Genomic DNA, 24,190 nt, shown 5'->3' with positions numbered 1-24,190 from the left:
TAGGTGCGATTTTTTTCATGCTGGAGGCACCTTTGCTTCCCTAAACTCTCCAGAGTCTCAAAGATCAAAAGCTGCTTCTTACTAATTTGGAGAGAGACAGATATAAGACTTCTGCTCCCTTTGAAAGTTCTCTTCCTTGCCTTCTGGGGATATAAAATTTTGCAATCCCAGCTCAGTCTGTTGTTCAAATTCCTTTCCAGCTGTGTGGTCAGTACTCAGAATTAAATCCCAGAGAAGTGGACTATTGGTGCTCAGTGGGAAATTTCCTTGCAGTGAGGTCAGCTCCCTCCAGAACATCTGGAGCTGGTCCCTGGTGGGACAGGATAGCTAACCAGATGCACCGTGGAGCTGATGCATTTTGGCAATTGCTGGTGACCAAGTTGAGCGTGCACTTGCTGCTCTCGCTGTGTGCTCCCCATTCTGATTATTTGAACACGTATGTGTGAGAGGATGGTTGGGGTTTCTTGTAATCTGTTCATGGACCGGCTTGACTCCCCATACCCATCCAGCCCTTGGGTTGCCCAACACCTCACGTTTTCTTTGTGTTTTCTTTTCAGATGTGGACGTTCTTCAAAGACTGGGCCTGTCAGGGAAAAGGCCATCGAGCGGATGGTCCTCATCGCGTACAGTTCCTCAAGGGGTCATTCCTTTCAAATCAGGGGTCATCTTCACTCAGCGAGCACGTGTCGAAGCACCGGTCAGCACCATCCTCCCCGCAGGCTCCAGCACTGACCTGCTCCTAGTGCTGAGCCTCTGCTCCCACCGCATCAACAATGCTTTTCTCTTTGCTGTCAAGAGCAAAAAGAAAAAACTGCAGCTGGGGGTCCAGTTTGTGCCTGGGAAGATCATAGTGTATGTGGGCCACAAGCGCTCTGTATATTTTGATTACAATGTCCATGATGGCCAGTGGCACAATATGGCCATCGATATCCGTGGCCAGACAGTCACTTTATTTACTTCTTGTGGGAAGCGCAGAGTACATGCGGATTTGCATTTTAAAAAGGACGAGGCATTGGATCCACATGGATCTTTCCTCTTTGGGAAGATGAACCAGCACTCCGTGCAGTTTGAAGGAGCCATCTGCCAGTTCGATATTTATCCTTCCGCCAAGGCAGCTCATCATTACTGTAAATACCTGAAAAAACAGTGCAGGCAAGCAGATACCTACCGGCCAAACCTGCCCCCCCTCATCCCCCTCCTGCCCAGGGATCCCAGTGCCTCCCCGAGTACCCCACAACATATGGAGCCCTCGCTGCAGGGTCTGAAAAACCTGACCACTGCTGCCCCATCCTTGGAGTTTGGCAGGGTCACTGCGCCCCTCAAGACTCGGGGTTCAGGTGCAACAACTGTCTCATTGGTGTCATCCCCACCATCGCTGCCAAGACTGACAACCAAAGCCACAAAGGTCACAGTGGCCCCATCTCCTGTTCCACCAAGTACTGAAACACAGCCACCCACCCGTTCGCTCCCTCGGGGGACGGTGACAATCCCCCTCAGGGTGTCTCGGCCCACTTCCAGCACACGTGTGGAGAAGACTTCCCTTCCCACTGCCAAAAAGGCCCCGCCGACAAGCCAGAGCCCTGCCACAGCCAGCAGGAAGGAGTCCAAGCAAGAGACCAAAAAGAGGATCAACCAAAAACCGACCATTGAGCCCTCCGAAGCACCCAGTACTGTAAAGCCAATGAGGAGGATGACTGATAACACAACCAGCAACGTTCACCTTGTCACCCTAAAGCAAACCCCACAGAACCCGAGCAATGGGCCCATTCCAAAGAAGCATGTGCCGTCCCCCACCAGGAAAGTGGATCCCAGTAATGTCCCTCTGGTGTACACCAAACCGCCCCCGGGGTCTGCCCGTCCCGTCTCCAGAGCCAGGGCACAGGCCTTCAACCTCACAACCCCAGCTGCGACTGATGGCTATCAGATCTTTGACCCCCTCGGACCCACTCCGTTTCCATTTTTACTGGAATATCCAGGCGTGAAAGGAGAGAGAGGACCTCAGGTAAGTTCAGGCTCTTAATGATGACTATTCCTAGTCTCAGCTCAGCTAACTGGTTGGCAGACCATAACCTACAAGGGTTTCCGTAGAGCTCAGCGGGGCGTGACAACTCGAAATAGCAGCCAAGCACTGTTACATTTCTGATGATCGCAATTTTAGTGTATGTCTCAGTGTAAACTCAAGTGCTCTGTGATGGTGGATGCCCCTTAAAGGTTTGCGATTAAAGTTGCTGCTTAATGATAGATTTAAGAAAAGAGAATTAAAAAAAAACCCAACACATCCCACCTTCCTTCCTACACGTTGCTGGTTAAAATTTTGATGGCCAGGTTGGGGGGCTGTTCCACACCCCCAGTTTTACTCAGGGCCAAGAGGGCAGAACTGCCAGTCACCTCCCAAAGAAAACCCAGGTGCCTCAAAAACATGCCACAAATTAACTATTTCTTAACCTTGCTTATTAATTTGTTTTGTACCTGAAATTCACGTTTCCAGAGAAATGCTCTGTTTCAGCAAATGCAAGTACAGAGATTGCCTCAGGATTCATTTTGTTTAAACAAACCTCCTCTATTTTTATGGTATAAGTTTTGTGTTGTGTTTGGTTTTTTTTTTTTTTTTTTTTTCTCATAGCTTACACTTAAAACGTGCAAAGAGTTTCCTTTATAAATTTAACTACTGCATTCCACACACAATAACCGCTCTCAGGGTGTATATCTTGGCCATCATAAAAGTATACACACATTTTGTAATGCTAAAAGCAGTCAGGCCATGCTAATTATCTGCTAGCTTTTTCCTTTTTTTTTTCTTTTTTTTCTCAAATGCAAGAATGCAAACAGAATTTTTAAACTGGCCAACTTTTAGGAGGATTTGGTGTTCCAACCTGAGCCTTTTGCTATATTGTGTATACGAGAGAGGGGTAACGTAAAATAAGTTTCTCCCAGACGGAGTCTTTGTTTGCCAAGTTCCAGCCTAAAGCAAATTTTTACAGCTGACTTCTTAAAATAGTGAAAGAAGGGTTTACAATGGAAATATTGATGCTAGCTTAAGGAACACAATCAACAGCACTTGTGTCTGCAGATGTGCCGCTCGTTGTTGCAAGTAATGCCTAAAGCCAAGTGGTGGTGTTTCGCCAAGCCTTCGACGGGGGCTTGCCTCCAATGGGGCTTTCCTTCACGGGTTGCGTTTCCCGCCTGTCCCCTTTCAGAGCAGCGTGGTGACTTCTCTCGGTGTAATCTGGGTGGGGAGGCACTGCTGGGGGTGCTCTGCCCGAAGGTTTCCCCCCGGGGAGAGGTGAGGGTGCTGCCCCGGGCAGGGGGACGCAGCGCAGCCCCACACTCCTGCCTGCGGTCCCAGGCACGTATCCCTGTTCTCGTCATGGTACTTGGAGATGTTTTGCTAAATCCCTGAGTAGATGGAATGAGCTTCAGCGATTTTATCTTCGGGCAGTCATCTTGTGTTTCGTGGAGAGTCATTTCGGGCATATTTCCAAGAGAAGAAATTCAGCGACGGTGAACTTCTCTTCAAACGCTCCTTACCTGTAAGGGGTGAATCTGGCTCTGAGCCCAGTGAGACTCTGACCTTTCCCACCTTCTTGCCTTTCAAGTGCCATGAGGGGGACCAAGCTCCTTCTTCCCCCTGCGATGTAAAGAGCTTATTATTGAGCTGGAGCGGAAAATCCCTCTCAGCTTGTGAATCATAGCAAAGAGATGGGTTCAGGCTGTGGAAGGCTGAGGGGAGAGATGGCAGGATTTTTTCCATCCTGTCTGAGAACAACTGGAGTCCTGAATCGAGGGACAGGAGAATGTTTTGAGGCTCTGTCTGGCCTTATCCTCTTTGGCTGCTGGAAACAAAGTCGGCACTTTGGGAGGGAAAGGTTATGGCTCGGCTGGAGCTGGCTGCCGTGCGGTGCTTGATAGCTCCTGTGACTCATGCGGAGATCTCTGTACCATACTTCCCTGGATGGCTCTGACGTGGGAAGAGAAAGAGGAGAAAAGACCGGAATGGGGATGACATGCTGAGAAATTAATGTAGCACTTCGATGGCCAGACGAGCATGTTTCAGAACAAGCAACGATAAATGCTCTGTGCTTGAGTAATTACCTGGCGCCGTCCTCGTGTTGCTGGGCAGAGGTTTCCGATGAGCTCAGTACAGCCCTTCCCGCTCTGCTGGGCGATATCACAGCCCGGTGCATTCCCTGGATGGGGCAGGTTATGGGCTGGGAAGACAATCCAAGGGCTGGAGCACCTCTGCTGTGATGGCAGGCTGAGAGAGTTGGGGTTGTTCAACCTGGAGAAGAGAAGGCTCTGGGGAGACCTTATTGTGGCCTACCTAAAGGGCCTACAGGAGAGATGGGGAAGGACTTTTTCTAAGGGCATGTAGTGACAGGATGAGGGGGAATGGCTTTAAACTGAAAGAGGGGAGATTTAGATTAAATATTAGGAAGAAATTTTTCACTCTGAGGGTGGTGAGCCCCTGGGGCAGGTTGCCCTGAGAAGCTGTGGCTGCCCCATCCCTGGAGGGGTTCAAGGCCAGGTTGGACGGGGCTTGGAGCAACCTGGGCTGGTGGGAGGTGTCCCTGCCCAGGGCAGGGGGGGGGACTGGATGATCTTCAAGGTCCCTTTCAACCCAAACCATTCTATGATTCTATGAGTGTCATACATAGAGTCTGGCCCATGGGTGGAAGGATAAGATGATGAATTAGTTTTCCCGGTTGTACTGCCTTATACAAGGTCTCTTCAAGAAGACTCACCCTGGGCAGAGAAGCGTGTATGGGAGACCACCTTCTACCTTTTCAGCAAGGATTGGAGCCACCTTAGCAGTGATTGATGGCTGGCAGCCCACAGCACTCCGTGTGGTCGGCTCCCCACTTAAAGAGGAGAAAAGACTGTCTTTCTCAATCCATCCCCAAATCAGGATGGGATTGACAGCCAGGGTGCGAGGCAGCGATGACTCGGGCACTGCGGTCTCTGCAATTCTGGCTTTGTGAGTTCTACCAAAATAACTCTGGTATAATCAGTGCAGAAGGGCCCCATCCCCACCCTTGAGGTAAGCGTCCGCCTGGTTAGAGGAGCGCAAGCATGGGGCTGAAAGGATCTGGTGCCCAAGCACTAACAGGCAGGACCCTCGGTGGATTAATCTGCCCTGAAAGACCACCGGGGTGCTGTGGACCAGAAAACGGAGATGCTGCGTCCCATGTGCAACTAATGGCAGAGCATTAATTCTTCAGGAATGTTGGGTTTGCTGGGCGGCTAGGGGAGGGTGGATAATACATTCTTAAAAAAGAAAAATTTCTTGGGAACCATTAATAACCACAAGCATTTGGGATCTCTGTTCTAAATTTCTTGTGGAGGGGGGGGAGAGCGAAAAGAACACCCAAACATCATGCTAAGTCAGTAACGCAGCACTGACTCAGCAGCTGGCGAAGGTCCCTCTGAATCATCCCCACGGCCGCCGCGGCACCTCCGCCGAGCCTTGCTTGAGATCTCCCGTCCCTGCACGGGGCCAAGCGAGCAAGTAACTTGGGCACTCACAGAAGAAAAATAATATACAAAAAAATAGTATTTTTTTTGCCAGCACACCCAGCCCTCTAGCCCTCGCGAGGCTGGGATGCGATAGGTGCTTTGAATCCTTTGGTGGATGGGGTGGGGTATTATTTGCTTGTCTATACCAGCAGCAGGTTTGACGGGGAGATTTAGGGGGCTGTAGCCCTCGCCCCGTCAGCACTGCCTGCGGGGATGTGCGTGCCCTGCGTTACGCGGTAAAGCTGCAGCAAGCCCATTGCCCTGGCACAGCCCTGGGCTCTAGCTGGGTTGTAGACAGCGTACCCCAAGTTGGACCTTTTTCTTCCTATATAGTAAGGCTGTAATTCCATAGCTTTCTGGCTCCTGCAGACAGGAAAAGCCCCCTATTGATTCTTTTGACTAGTGATGCCCATCAGCCAGCAGTGTGCCCTGGTGGCCAAGAAGGCCAATGGCATCCTGGGGTGCATCAAGCAGAGGGTGGCCAGCAGGTCGAGGGAGGTCATCCTCCCCCTCTGCTCTGCCCCGATGAGGCCACATCTGGAGCACTGTGTCCAGTTCGGGGCTCCCCGGGTCAAGAAGGACAGGGAACTGCTGGAGAGGGTCCAGCAAAGGGCTACGGAGATGATTAGGGGAATGGATCTTTTTGTGAGGAAGGGGGGAGGGACTTGGGTCTTTTTAGTCTGGAGAAGAGAAGACTGAGGGGGGATCTTATCAATGCTTATAAATACTTAAAGGGAGGGTGCCGGGGGGATGGGAACGGTCTTTTTTCAGTGGTGCCCAGTGATGGAACAAGAGGTAATGGGCACAAACTTGAACATAGGATGTTCCCTCTAAACACGAGGAGGAACTTTGTTATTTGAGGGCGGCAGAGCAGTGGCACAGGCTGCCCAGAGAGGTGGGGGAGTCTCCCCCTCCGGAGCCATCCCAAACCCGCCTGGACGCCGTCCTGTGCCACTGCTGGAGGTGCCCCTGCTCTGGCAGGGGGTGGCACTGGGGGAGCTACAGAGGGACCTTCCAGCCCTGACCAGTCTGGGATTCTGTCTGAGGGCTATTTTTAGAGCACGAAAACCATACCTGATGCTGAACGTGCAGAGGAGCGGGCTGGAAGCACTGAGTAACACAAGAGGGAAGGAGGGACTATGTTTCAAATGACTCCCCGAGCATCCAAGTCGGAAAAGTCCTGGGGTGGGTGCACCACCAGCCCTCCCGTTCCCGTCGGCCGGCGCGGTGCGTGGCCAGGAGCCCCAGGTTCAAACCCTGGTGGCAGTGGCCCAGCTGGCGGCGTGGCGTTACCCTGGCAGGCAGCCCGCTCTCGAGGGCAGATGTGTTCCTGAGCCCGTCCCCAGTCTAGACTGCTCCAGCTGCCATCTTCCGCACGAGCGGTTTGTCTTGGAGCCCAGCTCCTTTCATAAAGAAGCAGTCCTTGCCAATTTAATCGCTGGGCAGGGGGGAGAGAGGTGATTGGGGATGCTGATAAAATATGAAGTGCCTATTTCCAGTCTTGCTCGTAGCAGAAAAGGTTACTCACGCTGACAGTCTGTGATAAATTAAGGAAAACACAATGTGTTTGAATGTCTCTTAATGAATGAGTCATATTAATAAAAAAAAAAAAAAAGGAGATCACACGCTTTGTATAATACATGGGAAAAGTTTTAGCTTCACTCACACGGTTGGATCATAATTTTTTTGCTAATTTAACCAGAGCTATCCCCAAAGGGAAGCAAATGACTAAGCGTCACAGAGCTCTATTTGTGTAAAACAAAGCTTATTTTGAAGAGCAGTAGTTGAAAGTGGGATTGAGGTAAATGTGCTGCAAAGTATGTAGGGATGTATTGTATAAATATATACAGGTATTTTTATAAATCTTTAAAAATAGAAAGTAGGTGACAGAGTATGAGATCCCTCTACTTCTTCACACCCCTTCAGCCTTCCTTCCGAGGTCTGAGATTGCTCGAGAGCCTGAAGCGCCTCATGCAGATATTGTTCCTGAAATGTCTCTATAGGAAAGCTGCTTTCATCAAGCCGGAATATAAATATTTTACTATGTATTGTGCTGCCACTTTATTAGGAATCCCATTGTGGACAAGGACTTTTCTGTGATAGGTGTACAGACCCAGAATAAACATCTGTGCCTATTGCAGAAATCATATTACAAGGCTGGCTTTCCACCAACATCTTGGTTCCTGCCAGAATTATGAGAGCTTTTTCTTTTTAGACTGGTTGAAACCCAGATGTGTCCAAATTTAATAAGATAAGCCTGCCTTGGAGAAGAAAGTAACCAAAGTGCTGGATATTTTTTTTCCCCCGTAATTCCAGATTTGTTTCAGGCAGAACTTCAAGCCAGGTGTTAGTTTACCTCCCCTCTCCCTCTCTGTGCAGTGCCTGGCAAGGATGGCAAGGTGAGGAGGGGTTGGCATGTCTTTTGAAGGTGAGGTCTTGTCCTCTTCTTCTGTCCTCCTGAGCAAAGGATTTTTAATTCTAGTGCTGCCCCTGTAGCTGGTCACTCCGTGCTGGTGCTTTCCAGACATACAAGGCTAAATGGTGGATTTGCGGCAGTGGCCTTGCATGTGAAATATGCCTCATCCTCCTCTGGGAAGGAAAGACAACAGGTTCTCTATCTGGAGGGGTAACGTCACTGCTCAGAACTTGATGCCAATGATGTATTTTCTGAACTCCCTTTTAAGTTGGCTTTTACCGCGTGCATTAGCATCCGAGTAAGAAGAACGTTCTCTCCTTCTCTTCAGCCCTTGCAGTGTTTCGCGCAGTGCAGGATGCTCGCCTCTGAAACACAACCGTTTCTGGGGTAAAGGAGAACTGTGCCACTAATGCTGTGCAGGGGTACAGAAGAGGGGAGACAGAATTACATTGGAGAGACCCTAAAATATAGATGTGTCGGTTTATCAGCGTGCATTGGAATATGAGCTGAATCTGGTTCTGGGTAATCATCAGCTCTTTGCTATCAGGCTGAGTGCTCGCCCCTGGGGAAATGATTACAGGAATGAATACTTTGCTATCGGAGCAAGTTGATTCAGCAGTCATTCAAAAGGAAGCGAGTCATTTCCCAAATCCCCAGCACCAATTCCTGTACCGATTATGCTTTCCTTGAAGCCCTCTCGGAACAGGTTCAGCCCTGCTCAGGTTTGGAGATCTGAAGGCACGTAGGTCCCAGCGGCATCGCTGCAGGCAGAGGAAGCAGCGCGAGGAGGGCCACGGTGTGGGAGAGGCAGAGGTATAAACTGGCTGATCTCGGCAGCAAGAGGAAATGGTGAGATTTCTCTTGTCCTCAGGGTCCAATGTATTTCCCTTTCAGACAACTTAGCTTAATTTTCCATTTGCAATTTGAAGCTCAAAAAGCTAAGGAAAAAAAAAAAAAGTCCCTTTTGCGCCAGAAAGTTTCCCAGCGGCAGCTTAGGATAAATCCTATAATCATTTGGTGGGATCAGTCATCATCGCTAATGCTACCGTGGGAAACTGAGAAGGGTTAAACTTTTATGTTGCTGCCATTAGCTGCTTCGTAGAACTGTTCAGGCTGGTTAACAGTTCAGCTGTTTGGCTTGAGAAGAGAGAGTATCTGCTTCTGCCACGCTTCTCCTTGATCTCTGATTTTGCTTTGTGTGATAACAGGGTGTGTGTTCTCTGCCATCGGTTTGCAGAAAGGAGTAGGCAAGAAGCCAGAGAGACAGGAGCCACAGTGGTAGGAACGGTAGCTGGCTGCAGGAGGCCGTCAGCTTTGCCGATCTCATGGGGCGTCCCAGCAATGGGAGGGCAGGAGCAGAGCCGTGATATCTTTCTCCAACTGCCAGGAAAAGGAAACCTTCCTGCCTCTCGGAGCACTTCCCACTGTGGACTTCCCAGGGCATGCTCTAAAGGGTACAAGGGAAAGGTCCACACGGGCTCCGTGTGATCAGCGGAACTCTTCCCTGTGCTAGGGGTGAGGATGGAGATGTCTCTCCCAGAGGACTACAGCAGCTCGCTGGGTGGTGGCTCATTGACAAGCATCTCTCACTCTCCGTGTCCTGGAGCCTTACATTTTAAGTGGGATTGTATCCGTCTGTAAGTAGCTGGGCCCTGATCCAGTCTCACTCTTCCCTGACTGCCTCTGTGGATGTGCATTTTTCTTCGTGTGTGTTTTAGGATTGCTGTCCCCAGGTAAAGCCTGTTGTCTGGCATGGGCCTCTTGCTCAAGAACTTGAGCTGGATGATAGAGGGGTGCATGTACAGGGCAGAGGAGAAATGAGTTCCTAGGAAGGCACAATATGTGTCCCATCCGATCCAACTCCCAAGGAACCGTGTGAGAAGCTAGGAGGTGGTCTTGCAGTGCGTCACGTTTCACAGTGACCTGTGTTCATCCAGCTGCGGCAGTCCCCTTCCCCCTTGACTTGCTTCTTATTTATATGTAGTCATACTCTTGCCTTATACAGTGACCATAGTGGCTGGCACCTTTTGGCCACTCATCCCACAGTCACCTTACTCCTTTTGCTCTTCAGGAGAAGGGCGGGAAAAAAAGGCAAGGCAAATTAAACCAAAGCAAAGTGATAGGAACTCCTGAATTATGTACTGCTTTTTCTGTGCTGTTCTAGCTAAATGCCTTTCCCTTAACTCCGTATTCCCACTCCAGTGCAGGTATTAACTCTCTCCTTATTTCTATGTTAGCTTCACTTTGTTCTGAACAGCTCGCATTTTTGGAGAACGTTTTTACTCAAGTGGCCAAGTACAATTGCAGCTGCTGTTAGCAGGAAGGTGGAAAAGGTCACCTCGATTCTGGTACACATGGAACACAGTTCTCGGACAGTTGCATCTTTTCTTGTACTTCTCCTTCCAGGGGTAAATGGGGATGGGTTTTGATGGAGAAGAGGCTAAGGACTTGAATTAATCTTTGGTAAACTCTATTAACTGTCGCTGGATCGGTTGCATTGGATTCATGTTTTGATAGTTATCTTCCCAACTAAAAGGGCAAGGGGATTTTTTTAATAAAAGCTTGGATTCTGGAGCACAATTATACATGAGGCTTAAAAAACCCTACAATCGTGTGTCTATTTGCACAGCTGTATAATTGCGTTATGCACGGGGCCCTGAGCTGGCACAATGGCAGGTTAAAATGCTGTGTGTATTGCTAAAATGAGGGTCAGCTGTATCAATGCGGGTTGTTAATACAAGGACCAGTAATACTGTGTTAGCCAGCAATAAGCAACTTGCAAAGAGGTCAGATGAAGCATCCCAGGCTATAGAGACTGGAAATCTCCAGGACAGGCAGCAGTGGTGGGTAGCAGCAGTGAAGGATGCGGTGGTAGAAGTCCATCCCTGTGTGGCTAAGTGTGGGCCGTGAGCTATTCTGTGCTGCGTAGGCTCTTACACTTTTAAAACATTCCTTTTCTTGTCATCTTTACTACAGAGAGAAATAACTACGGGAAAAGAAAAAAGGTTATGATTCATTTGATGTCCTGACAAATTAGTAGCAGAGGGAGACCTACCCTGGGCTTTGCTTACTCCTCCCCCTGACTTTTTGCTACTGTACCAAGTCTGGCTGGATGTCTTTTTTAAAAGATCTCTTTTATACTAATTAATTTGCTGCTTATGTATAGGAGGGTTGGTAATATTAGCAGAATGTTTATCCATCAGTTACCTATATACCTATACTATATACCTCTATACCTATACTTTGAAAGGACACTGTAGAGAGGTTGGTGCTGGTCTCTTCTCATAGGTAGTTAATGACAGAACAAGAGGGAATGGCTTCAAGCTCCAACAGGGTAGATTTAGACTGAACATTAGGAAAGAATTTTTCACAGAAAGAGTGGTCGGGCACTGGAATAGGCTGCCCAGGGAGGTGGTTGAGTCTCCATCCCTGGATGTGTTTAAGAGACGTTTAGATGTGGTGTTGGGGGATATGGTGTAGGGGAGAACTTTGTGGAGTAGGGTAGATGGTTGGACTCGATGATCCCAAGGGTCTCTTCCAACCTAGACAATTCTGTGATTCTATATGGTTCAACCAGGTTCTCTCTGTTCAAAATCTTAAGCTGGGTATGAGATTTAGGGTAGGGATCTCAAGGCTTATTTTTGTTACTAAATCACGCACACGATGACTCCTGCATTAGAGATCATGAACTTCTCACTCTTCCTCGGAGCCCGTAACGCTGTGGAGCCTGAACAGTCCTGCCTGGCAATCCCCCAGCAGCACCAGGGTCAGCCTTGCAGCAGGCACCGCTCGGGGCTATGGTGCATGTGAGGTCCTAGAGGTGACCCCAGCGGGAAGGGAGCAGGGCCGTGCTGGGGCCAGAGCGCGGCCGCAGGGCTGGTGCTGCCCCTGCTCCATGCCATGCACTCGTCTTCCCCATGGAGCGCTGCTCCTGGGACCCGCTCTCCTGGCAGCCGCGCGGTTGGAGAGCTCAGGCTGCCTTCCAAACATCCTTCAGTCTGCTGCTCTGGGTTGCGCTCTCCCCTGGATGCAATGAAAACTCGTCTTTTGTAACAAGCTACTAGAATATAAATCCTCTGGGAGACGCTTTAATTAACAGTTATTCTTGTTAGACATGTTTGGCTTGGGGGAAAAGAAGTTTTGAGGAGTTATTAGGAGTTGCAAATGGCTCTCCAGAAATCCAAATTCTCCAGTCCATTGCAAAAATGAATAAATAAATGAATAAATTCAAAGGAGTTCAGATCTCATTGGTTAAGTATTTTTTCCTAACCTGTTTCAGATCGGTGCACAGCTGGGCGCCTGATATCTCCACTTTGTTCTCACCCTTTTCCAAGAACCCCCACTACTCTGACATGTATGAGTTGACCTCTTCTATATTACAGAGCCGTATTTAAGAATTTCCAACGTTGACACCAATTTTATTACATTTTACAACACGCTGCCTTAAAATATGAAGTGCTGGGATGCGATTATGTTGCAACTCATGTAGGAACCTACAGTACCAAGAACTATACATCCTCAGCTGGTATATATTACGAGACACAGTGTTCCTTCCTCACCAAGGTGCTAACACATTACTTCTGTTGTGTGCTAGCACGTAGCAGGAAACTCTGAAGCTGAGAGGCGGTTGTGTTACCCCCGTGTTACAGCACAGGTCCAGGAAACTGGAAGCGTGAAACACAGCTATGATCACAGGAACGTGGGCCACAGCAGAAAGATGTGAAGGCTCTGTCTCTACTCTATGGAAATATATGCTACTGCGGATGTTACTGTGCATGGCTTTTATCCCTTTATAAGTTAAAGGGAAATTCTGGCCGTGGTGTTATGACTGGCCCTTCTGCCCACATCTTCTCCAAATGGTCGTATTTCAAGGTCTCCCTGTAATAGTCAGGAGCACCATCCTGTTATAGAACTGTCATTAATACTTATTTTTATTTTTCTAGGGTCCACCAGGTCTGCCGGGCTTACCAGGACCACCTGGCAAGAGAGGTTCCCGAGTAAGTGCTTTAAAATTTTCTCTCCATTTGTACTTTTATCTGCCTGTTCAACCGTTCCAAGGGCTGTTGTGTGTTCCTAGGGCCATGTAATGGTTGCTTCAAGCCCCGCTGTTGAGGTCTGGCCTTCCCCCTTTCTCTTATTCCCTGTTGAAGGTTTTCAGGAGGCCACGCGAGTGATTTGCAGCCTCCCTGAGCTAAGGATTGGCATCAGCAAGGACTGGGGATGAATGTTTCCAAATGGCTGTCAGAAGAATGAGCTCTGTCTGTCTCATTTTGTTTCCAGTATCCATTCCTTTTCGCAAACCTGGTGCTGAACATTAGCTTTGGCGGCTTTTTGTTCTGCCCTTCGCTCTCCTCAGCTTCCCAAATTACTTCCTTTGAGGTCCTTCACTGTCCCTAATGCCTTTACTAGTGGACCGTAGTCTAGGACCAAGGACTCAACACCCAAGGATGAACTTTTGTGTTCCCCAGACAGAGACCTGTTCTCTGACTCCTTTTCAGGATCTAGACCAAAATGTCTGAGCTGTTCTATGAGATCCATTGCAAATTCCTGATTTTCTTCCTCCCCACGTTAAATTCTGATGCAGCTCTTTGAACATTGAGTGCTATGCTGAGGAAACATCTGGTGCCGAGTGCTGCAGCTAGCTGTGAGAAAAGCTTTCTGCCTTGGCCTAGCAGCAGCAGTAGTCTCCCAAAGCTGGGCAATGTGCCTGACCTGGATGCAGTTAGCTGTTGGCACCGCGTTCATGGTAGCAAGGTGCCGTCCCACAAGGTACAGTCATGGAGCCCGTTTCCTGAGCGCTGAACTGATGTGGGTTGGGAATCAAAAGATACAAGTGTCTGAGGCTGGAAGGAGGGAGTACTTGGTGCGTGATCCAGGCAGCATCCTGGCCTGGCAGCAGAGGGAGATTTCCTCACACATACTTGGCTAAAACTCAACCCCATGTAATGTCTTTAAAGAACAACCAAGAGGCAAAGAGCTAGAAGGCTGCGTGTTCCCTGAGGACGCTTGTTACGGTCCTGTGAGATCTTGCAGTAACCAGTAAAGATAAACGCAGCTTCTTTCTACAACAGTAAAAACCAAAAGGTCTGCAGGACCCCCTGCAGCATGGCCGTGGATATTAACAGACCTGAACACTGATTTCTGGCATAAGGGTGAGGCATTAGATAGCACCAGGCTCGCATGTTTTATGGACTGGACAATCTGTTCCACTTCAGATATGCTCTTTAGTGAAACATCAGCACCACGGGTTGTACAGCCCTGATGTCTTCTGTTTACAAATACCTGAGCAGCAACCACGTCGGCAAATTGCCCAGAGTTTGCAGTTCTTAGCGAGTCCTCATTAAGGCTGCAAGTTTGTTCTTCCTCCAGCACATCACTCGGGAGAGGTGTTTGGTGTTACTTCTTGCAATCCTGTGGTGTGCAAACTACAGTCCATGTCTGGAGACCCCACTGCATCCCCTGCCTGCTGTGTCAATCACCACATTTCACCTGTACCTGAATTCCACTACCTACCAAAAGTTGAGTTTTTCTGGAGAAAAAAAGCATTGTGGAAGCCATGTTATAATTTTCTGTGTTACTCTCCAGCTGTGGCATGCTCCAACCTATATTTAAGACGATCCTCTGAAACACAATAAGCAACAGAGGATTTCCGAGTTTGGTCCCTGCCAGAGGTGCTGAGAATCAGCCCAGGAAAGAGTTCCCAGTTAGGAAGCGCTCAGCACAGCTGAGCCTGTTTGGCTCAGACCTCCGCAAAGAGCCTCCGCTAATTTTGGGAGGGGGCAAAAGGGTTACTCTGTACATGTCTGGCCTGGAGCACTGGAGACAGAGCTGCTCTGTGCATAAGCTGTTTTGACTTTGCAACGTATTTCTTCCAGTATTTTTTTCTTTTTGGGTGGCTCTTTGGGGTCTAAGGGTTTCATTGCAAGAAGAAGAGCTGCCAGAAACTAAGACGGTCTTTGGGGAATTGTTGCATCTTTTGCTTTTGTTGTGCATGAGCCACTTAAAAATAAAAGTGCAACGCAACAGGGGTTATGTTCTACCTCTGCCTAACCTGACCCTCAGAGCAGCTGCAGGGTTCTTACGCCAGCCCAGCCCTTGGGGAACCCATGAGGTGTCCCATGAACCTCCAGCCCAAGAGTGGAGCTCCTGAGAGGAGGTGAATATTGCATGCGACTTCGTAGTGCTGGATGCCAGGGGAAAGGCAGGATTTTTTTTCTTGTCACCAATGCAGTTTATAGCCTAAAGCATGAGACATAATTGCCCTTGTTGTAGCTCGCATAATTTCTACATTATTAATGCTTATACAATTACTTGGCTCATTCGAAAATCTAGTCACAGCATTTGACTCATGACCTTCTGTAGCTGTGAAGTCCATAAAGTGGCTCTCTTGCTGATGCAGCGCAGTATTTCCACTCCTTTGAATTCTGTATTGTCTCTGGTTTATTTCCCTCTCTCCCCCCGTGTCGCTCGGGGTAAAACGAAAGCTCCGATTAGTTTTTGCTGTGAGGGTGAGACTGTGGTCAGTGGCAGTTTGTAAGAAAAGCTGCCTGATCCCACGCTTCTGTCTCCTTGTTTCCAGCAGATAAGTATCGCCAGACTCGGCTGTGCAGTCTGAATGTTGCTCTCCCATGTAAGCAATGCCACCTGGATTGCAGTAACAAATGCCGGTCTTTGTAAAAGCATGAGAGAGGTTGTGTTCAGGACACATCTCAGCACTCAAGTGCAACCCAAGGTAGGGCAGCTAAGTGGACAGTGGCAGCCAGCTTGAAAATAGCAATTTCTTGATTTTTTAAAAGCCAATCCCCGTTCTAAGAGCATGGGATTAATGTTGCACCCTGTCACTCAGCATCATGGATGACTGATGGACTACAAGGTCATGTAGTGATAGGACGAGGGGAATGGCTTCAAACTGGAAGAGAGTAGATTTACATTAGATATCATGAAGAAATTTTTCACTCTGAGGGTGGTGAGGCACTGGAATAAATTGCCCAGAGAAGCTGTGGCTGCCCCATCCCTGGAGGTCTTCAAGGCCAGGTTGGACGGGGCTTGGAGCAACCTGGGCTGGTGGGAGGTGTCCCTGCCCAGGGCAGGGGGTGGGACTAAATGGTCTTTATGATCCCTTCCAACCTAAACCATTCTATGATCATGGACCCATTAAGACATTCAGACTATACCTTTTCACTGTTCTCTGCAACTAAGAAGGCAGAGATATGTAAGAAACCAAAACTGCGTGTTTCTTCTCATGATTGCCAAAGGGACTCTAAGGTAAAGGAGTAAAAATGTTGCAGTTCTGATGACTGAAAATAATGGCTAATAACGCGCTCTCAGGAGCTCTGCAAACCTGCATAGATATTGCAGTATTGCTCGTGTGCGCTTTGCAGGAGGGTTTTCTCTCTCTCCGTATCCAGCTAGGATTGTTTTCACCTTTTATGTCTCCATTAAAGAATTTTGTGGCGTAAGTAAGAGATCTGTCCATACCGCTTCTCTTCAAATGAATGTGCCGCATTGGCAAGTGTCTACGTAAGATCTGAGGTGCCTCTTGAAAGGAATGGTGGTGTCAGCAATGAAGGGTTTCCCCATCTGTCTGTGATGTGAAAGCATTTTGCCAGGCGTGTAGGGGGACACCTTTTCCACCGCGACCCGCACAGAGGGGTTCTGCGCAAGCCGTGTGTGTTGCGCTTCGTTCCTGCAGGTGACCTTTGCATTTCTTCAAACACCAAGGTTTAGCGGGGAGGCAGGCAGCGAGGCTGGGTTTTGCTAGCAGAGCCGTGCTAACAAGCTCTACAAGTAACTGTCAACAAAGGGCTCCTGCTGGAGCAATAACTTCTGCACCATTGTAGCTTATCCCTGCCTCACCCAGGACTCCATCAGCTTCCCTCCCAGGCTGTCTGCGCGAGGGGCTTTTGCCAGCACATCGATGTTGATCACAAATTGTGACTCCTTGCAGTCCTCGCTGGTGTGGTTAGACCAGCAAAGTACCCTGCGATTTAATTTGGTCTGCAGAAAAACACTGTGAACCAGGATACTTGGTCTTAAATGCTGCCTTCCAGGCGAGTGCTGTGTAAACCCTCGTTATCTGTCCTCCTCCTGCGTGAAGGAGACGCCAAGCCGCCGCATGACAGACAGTCCGGTTGTTGGCTTCGCTCCCAGGACAGCAAGAAAAGAGCTATGGTCAAACTTTCCAAAACACTTAAATAATTTAGGAAGCCAGGTCCCGCTGGAAGTCGATCTCCCTCTCTAACAGGTGAGCAAACTCAGTTAGAAGGAAGTATTTTACTCACGTCCACGCAACAGGTCAGAGGCAGAACTGGGAATAAAAATCCTGGTACGCTGCAGTTGCTCTTGTTCCGTTTAACCTCTCTGAAAAATGCAGGAGAAATCCCAAAGTGGATGGGTGAAGAAAACATGCACGCACTCACTGATGCTTTGGGATGCTTTTGCCATCCTCCTGTGAACCTTAGGAGCTTGAGAGATTGCGAGGTCCCGGCGTAACGCGTCCCTGTTACATTTGGTCTGTGGTTGCAAAAAATCTCCCTTTCCTTCAAAATGCGGGGCTTCCCTCCTAAAACAAGCAAGAACTTAGTCAGCTGTAGAGGTTCCCCGGTATCCTCATTCCAGTAGGAAGATTTTCCAATTTCTAAAAGGAGCGTTTAAAGAAACAGTTTGTTTGGCTTTACTTCAAATATTTAGCTCATTTTTCAGCAAGCCAGAGGTCAGAGTGGGATCTGTAGGTCAGGAGCAGGAAAAGTTGCTTTACACAGTGAAACCCTAAGACATAATGAGCTTTGAATGAGTGGTCATTCCTCTGACTGAAGCTTTCTAGCAGTTAGCAGGAGTTCGGAGGAGGTTTTTTTCCCTCCTTGTGAATGCTGGAGGGAGGGGGGGAGCTGTGCACAGTTACACTTTTGTTAATTTTTGCAGGCTGTGAACCACCACACATAAAAGCGCTTCTGTGAGCGGGGTCCCATCTCCAGGCGCGTCACTGAGATCAACTGGGTGGCACAGTGTAGTTCTCCAGTAGCGTCCTTCACGTAAAAGACATTCCAGGGAGATTACAAACCCGTCACCTTTGGGACCCCCCCCCTTCACTTGGAGAACACACTCAGGGATTGTTCTGGTCTCTGTGCCACCGAGCCCTGGGCTACTGCTGTCCCATGACAACATTTTCCGTGGAATTTCTGGTGCGAGGCTTGGAAGATGTCAGATGCGCATGTGCTTGCCACTGAATTGGATTGTTTCAGCAGTTATAAGGGAGACAAAGCGAGTGGGTAAACAGGCACACGTGCAAATAGTAATAGGTGCTGTGGGATTTTCTTATTCAGCTGTCTCAGCATTGTCCCATCCCGTATGTAGAAAAGAGGAGCAAAACTAATGGATTGATGATAAATATATTTAGGAGAATCCCAATTTCTAGATTTGAGTGGGAAATTGAATTAAATCCGGGATAGCGTGAGTAAAATATAGCTATTGACTATAGAAATACAAAGCAATTAACTCTTCTGTTGCTTCTCCATGAAAAGCGGGCTGTTTCTGGGAGCACTGGTTGGAGATGGGTGATTCTGCCGGGCACAGTAAGAGAAGAGGAATGAACATTGGACTGGGTTTAATAAAACAAGGGTGGGTAGCTTGGGGGCATGATGACAGTTATTGGGGCTTGTAGATTGGTGTGTGGATTAATTTGTAAGTCCCGCCTGTTCCGATTTGGTGTTGCTAACAGCTCCTGAGGTGGATGCTGTTCTGTACCCTTTGTTACTCAGCCCATCTAACTGTACCGCACCGCATCCTCCTCCTCTGCCAAGAATGTGGGTGTAATCACAGATTCAGGACTAACCGTGTTGGAACACATCAAGATCGGTTATTTTCTACCACTTTTAGGACTACTGCCAGACTACACCCTTTTCTCTCCACAGTTAGGAGATCAGTTTAAAATGTCTAGCACGAGCCCTAGACTTGGTTAGAGCTGTTTTTTGTGCGCCAGACTGGAATTCCCACTGTCGCTTCATCAGCAGGATGTGGCCACTTCTCACTTGGATAAGACCACATTGGTCTTTGGGAACAGGATGGGTTTCTGACCTTCCTTTGCCTGGATTACGCACTCTGAGTCTCATTGAATTCAGTGGTAAAGGCTCTATCTTATGTGAAGAGCCTGTGTTTTTCACAATCACGTTTTATCACTGGATACTGGGACTAGATTCTTTCTCCCTTCTTCCCTCCATTTGGTTAAGGCTTTTTTTGTGATTGCGTTGCTGTGCTTTGGTTTAGCTCTGGAAGAGCCCGCACCAAATTTTGCTGGAAGCATGATTAGTCATTTACCCAGGAGCTCTTGATTGGCAGCTGAGCTTCCTGTGTTCCAGGTTTCCTCCTGGAAACTATCGTTTTCAGCTAGGAGTCCCACCAAACCAGGCTGTTCCCTCCTGTCTGAGGCTGTTTTAAGCCTGCCCCAGGCTATGGCGGAGCGCGGATTTCGACTCACTGCGCTGAAACGGGCTTTGGGCCAAGCGGCCTCACTCCAGAGTTGAATAACTGCTGAATTCCCTCCTCAAATCTAGCAGCAGTCTGGATTTATGAACCCTGCTCAGAGCTACCTAGGTTATTGCTTACGTCTAAGAGCTTTTTAGGAACTCATCTTTTATAGAGACTTTACTGTTCTGATTTCTGTCACTTAATATTAATTTTCATACAAATTTGAGACTTGAAAGACTTGAGTTGAAGCGCTTTTGCTACCACAGACTTGTTGAATTACCTTAGGCAGCACATTAAGTCTCTGTTTCAGTGTCCCACCCAACGAGGTGAACAGATGATGCCATAGTTTGCTGGAAAGATGAATTTGTTTAAGATTACTCAGTGCTCAGTTACTCTGGTTACAGCAGCTATATGGGTTTTTAAATGACAAGCTGATACTCAAAACACCTTAATTTTAATTAAAATTGGTTCAATTTCACTGGAAATTCACAGCCAGGAAAAACCATTGGAGAATTTTAGGCTGAAAATTTGGAAGGAAATTAAGAATGGGACAATAAATGTATTTGGTTTCAGGCTGAAAATTTGAAAGGAATTTAAGACGAGGACATTAAATTTATTTGGGTAAAAAATGCTATTTGAAAAGTTCAGTCTGGGCCTTTTAATTGAACAGTTTCTTACAGCAGAGCAGCATGTGTTGTGAAATAGCACTGAGCACTCAACAACTGTCTATACCACCATTGTATAGCTAAATAAAAAAAAAAAAAGCACCATTATTTTCTATTACAGTGTAATAAAAATAAAACCAAATAGACATCAGCGCGCTGCTGTTCTCTCAAAAGAGTGCAAGGGCACCGAACTTGGCTGGCACTCGCATGTTTGACTGCAGTGACTTTCCTTGGAAATCAGACCCTGAAGGTTTTGGCCCCACATATGCTGAAGAGCTCATTGGAAATACTACAGCTCCCTGAGAAAATGTCTTGAGTGGCGATTTATCCCCTCGCCGGGACTGCCTCTACCTAGAGGGTACATTAAAGTGCTCCTCATGCTGATGTAAAGCTCACACAGTCTTGGCAGAACAGGAGCCCTTGGAATCGAATTTTCAGGTTGTTTCATCTTCCAGGAACGTGTTCAAGAGGACTTAGAATTGTTATTACTTCTGCCTGAAAGGTTAACAGATCTTCTGTGCTGTATACAATCCTGGGATAAACTATTCTTAGCTGCTTATTCCAGATAACTCCTTAAATAGTCTTCGGAAAATATGCAGAGTCATTTAAAATATGATGCAAAAGGAGATACTGCTGTATGTGATCTGAGGTAAATGTTCTGACAGTGTCATTGGCTTGTGAGACCTGTGCAAATGTTTAGATTTAAATGGTTTAAACAGGGACTTACCTCTGCTCCCCCCATTTTACTGTCCAGCCATGCATTCTCTTTCTAACCTCTAAAGGCAAAAATCTGGTTTCTGGGGAAATGAGTTCATCTCAAAAAGCCGAACAATCTAAAATTTCTCTTTAGTAATTAGTTGTGTTCTCTTCCATTTTGGCCAAAAAACATGGTGAACACCCTGCTAGGCTTCCACTGCCCTCAGCCTACCTCCGTGTCTTTCTGCTGGGGCTCCTCGCAGAGCTTTGGCTCCCCCGAGCCCCAAAGTGGTTTCTGTTCCTGGTTGTGGAATATTTGGTGTACCCAAATCATCTTGTTGACATGATGCATCTTGTGGTGACAGACACACGCCACCTTCTATGAAGTGTGGTGAGAACCGGCCGCCAAGTTCCTCCACGTGGAGGCATGACGGAGGGTCCCGTTGAAGCTGTCCCTGCTGGGGACATGCTGCCGGTGCTCTGCCCTTGGCTCTGGCCACACTGCAGCCTGAGACTTTCTGCCGCTCCCAGGACTAATGCAGATGCCTTCCAACTCCTTTTGACTGTTTTGTGTGTTTCTTGTGTTTTTTAGGGTCCCCCAGGTCCCCACGGAAACCCTGGCTCACCTGGCCCCCCAGGCCTGAAAGTAAGTATTAATTGGCGTGAGGAGCTTTTGCCTTCCAGTTTGAGAGGACATCCCAGTGGGGGAAGTACAGACCTTTTCATCCTGCCCCATATAAAATGCCGAGGAGCTGAAGCCATTTCTCCCCCCGGCTCTGCTTGCCAAAGCCTTTTCCTGTGCTTGCGAGAGACCCTGCTGTGTGCCTCGGTGCTTGGTTCTCCCTAATTTCAAAGACTGCCTAATTAGGATCCTGCTGACGCTGCGCCTGTGCCAGGGAGCAAACTGCGATGTTGAGATGATGGCAGTGGAATCCTCCCGCTCCAGAGCTTCACCAGGTCCAGATGTCTTTCTCATTTCTCTTCTCTGGGTTTTGCAGCCCACTCATCCGCCTTTGGGTCCAGACAGCAGCGGGGGGGGACTGGCAGCACCCCGCTTCTTCCTCTGCCTTCCTTCTCCTGAAAACCCCTTCTCCCTCCTTCCCTCGCCGGAGTTTCTGGGAGCACTGTCCTCCATCAGTCCTCCCAAACTGATCCTGTTGCTTCCTCCTAGATGCCCTCATCTCTCCCGTGAGGTCTCACGGACCTACTCCTGCAGTGCCAGGAGCTCTGTGTTTCCTCCTTGTCTCCTGTACGCGCGTTCCCCGCAGGGTGCTGGAGCTGGGTGGGAGCTGGAGCTGGAGTCACCCCTCCACAGCCGGACCTCCTCCCTTTGCCCAAGACCTTAGCACAGATGCAGCTCTAGGGGGGAGTTAATCCCGTGCACTGCAAAAACCCTTCAGAAAGCTGTTTTAATTCCCAGCTCGTTCCTGTGTTTAAGGCTTTGTGTTACCTAGGGACGGTGAAGTTCCTGGGAAATTGGTTTGGATTGTTTTGGTGCCCTTGTTTACACAGAAATAGATTTATATTTTATAACACCTATCTGGGACTAAAGAACAGTTGAGTTTTGAAAGGCAACGCTTAATAGAGGTTTTCCCTACCAAGGAAGCTGTAGGATGTCTCAGCCAACCACAGAGAAAGGTGCAGGCAAGACTCCTTTCTTTTCACGATCTCATCAGTAGGCAGAGATGTTATGAACACTATTGATGCTCTGGGAAAAAGATTCTGGAAACTTGGCACGCTGCCTCTACGTGATTAAAAATTAGGCACTGGAGACATGCTGGTGAACAGCAGCTGTTTTAAATTCTAAAGTGTAGTTATATGGCCTGAAAAGTGGGGCTGTAAAAGTTCTGCATCTTAGTGTTCTGCATTTATTCTCCATCAATGACTTCCAGATCACACTTGTTGAGTTTTATAAGTCAAATCAAAGTTCTTTTATCTAACTTCCAGCCCTGCAAATTTAGCCTCATCCAACCTGTAGAGTCAAACTATGTTTCTGTGCTCCAGAATTTTTTTAAAAAGCACACTTTTAGCGTAATGCCTTGTCAGAAATCATCATTTGGCTGTAAAGCTGTATTCAGTTGGTCTCCTACTAGAAATCAAAACTTCCTGTAAGCATTTTTCCTCCATTTTGATGCACAGTCTGGAAGCGGGAAGCCCTGAGCAGAGGGATAGCTGTAATAGTCTGCAGCAGAGAGATGGTGTCATCAGTCTGTGCAATATATTTTAATTTTGTCCAGCTACCGTTTGCAGAATTAGGCTGTTCTGCATGATGTTTCATCAAAAAGAAGTATTAAGTTTGCAATGGGATGTGAGAGCTCTAACGCAGCTCTACCCCTATCAGGGAGAGTGTGCTAAGCCATGATTGCAAGATCTTTGCATATGAAGCACTGTTTGGAAGGTGTGTATCAGATCCCAGTGCTTTGACCTCCCTCCTTCCCTTCATTCCTCTGCTGTTACACTAGTCCCGGAAGATGGACTTGGCATTAAAAAAAAATATTGATATTTCACTCCCTTACATTTTAAATGCATCTACCCTTCACCAGGAGTGACAAGCCTGCACCTGGGACCTGGTATCTTCTTAGCAGACCCAGCCTATGGTTGAAGTTATGGACTTGTGAAAGCTCAGTCTGGGCAACGAGGCAGAGCAGCCCCAACTAGAACTTCTCTTGCTGAGAGCCTTCACGTGGCTGCCAGACTGGGTCTTCCCTAGATAGCAGTTAATACCATGGAAAAAACAAGCAATCCAAGAAAGGAAACTGCAGTTTCTCAGATAGCTAGAGCTTGGAAACAATGACTAACACCAAGTTATTGTCACTTAGGAAGTAACCCAGGAGCATAATTTTTATCAACTGGATTAACAGAGCACTTGTAAGGTCAGGTGATCAGCTGCGTGCGAGGGATGCGATGTGGCATTGCAGCTGGCAGAGATGTCTGTGTTTGTGCATGTTTCTTGTCCAGTTGTATTGCATTGATGAACACCAACCTTGTGTTATTGAACTGCTGCATTTCTGAAGCTATCCTGTGCAGAATCCAACTTATTCTCATCACTGGAGCTCAGCACTTGTAATTCCTTGTACTTAAGAAGCACAGAGCCATACATGGCTGTTGAACCATATTCCCACTGATCTGTTTGGGCACGATTCTCCTGACTCCAGTGGCATTGCACCCAGTTGTGCCACCTGAGAATTGTTGGTTGAGCCATTGAGAATTGCTGGTTGTGTGACCTGTAAGCTGCTGGTGGGTGCAGGAGGACCTTTTTTGCTAACGACTAGATGTAGCTCCAAGGATGCCCTAATAGAGTTTGGGACTGGGAGGAGGGTTAGCTGTCAGACAGGGTGTGTTTTCAAAAGCCATTAGAAGAGTTGGGTTTGCATCTCTCATCTGGAGCCTTTTGGCATCAGGCGTTAGTATGGGTTGCTTAGTCAGCAGCTCTGGA

General features: G+C 48.0%; 1 protein-coding gene across 1 annotated transcript in view; it reads left to right on the top strand.

Annotated features, from left to right (window-relative positions):
- The window catches only part of COL27A1 (collagen, type XXVII, alpha 1), a 164,690-nt gene that overhangs the window by 14,165 nt on the left and 126,335 nt on the right, over positions 1-24,190 (top strand). Inside the window, exons 3-5 of the mRNA XM_009888040.1 lie at positions 558-2,002; positions 12,874-12,927; positions 21,347-21,400. Coding sequence (XP_009886342.1) covers positions 558-2,002; positions 12,874-12,927; positions 21,347-21,400 — 1,553 coding nt within the window. The remainder of the gene's footprint in view (positions 1-557; positions 2,003-12,873; positions 12,928-21,346; positions 21,401-24,190) is intronic.

Source organism: Charadrius vociferus, unplaced genomic scaffold (genome assembly GCF_000708025.1).
Source record: "Charadrius vociferus isolate BGI_N301 unplaced genomic scaffold, ASM70802v2 scaffold56, whole genome shotgun sequence".
Classification (NCBI taxonomy): Eukaryota; Metazoa; Chordata; class Aves; order Charadriiformes; family Charadriidae; genus Charadrius; species Charadrius vociferus.
The sequence above is the reverse complement of the archived record's forward strand: the minus strand, read 5'-3'. Positions and strand labels throughout refer to the sequence as shown.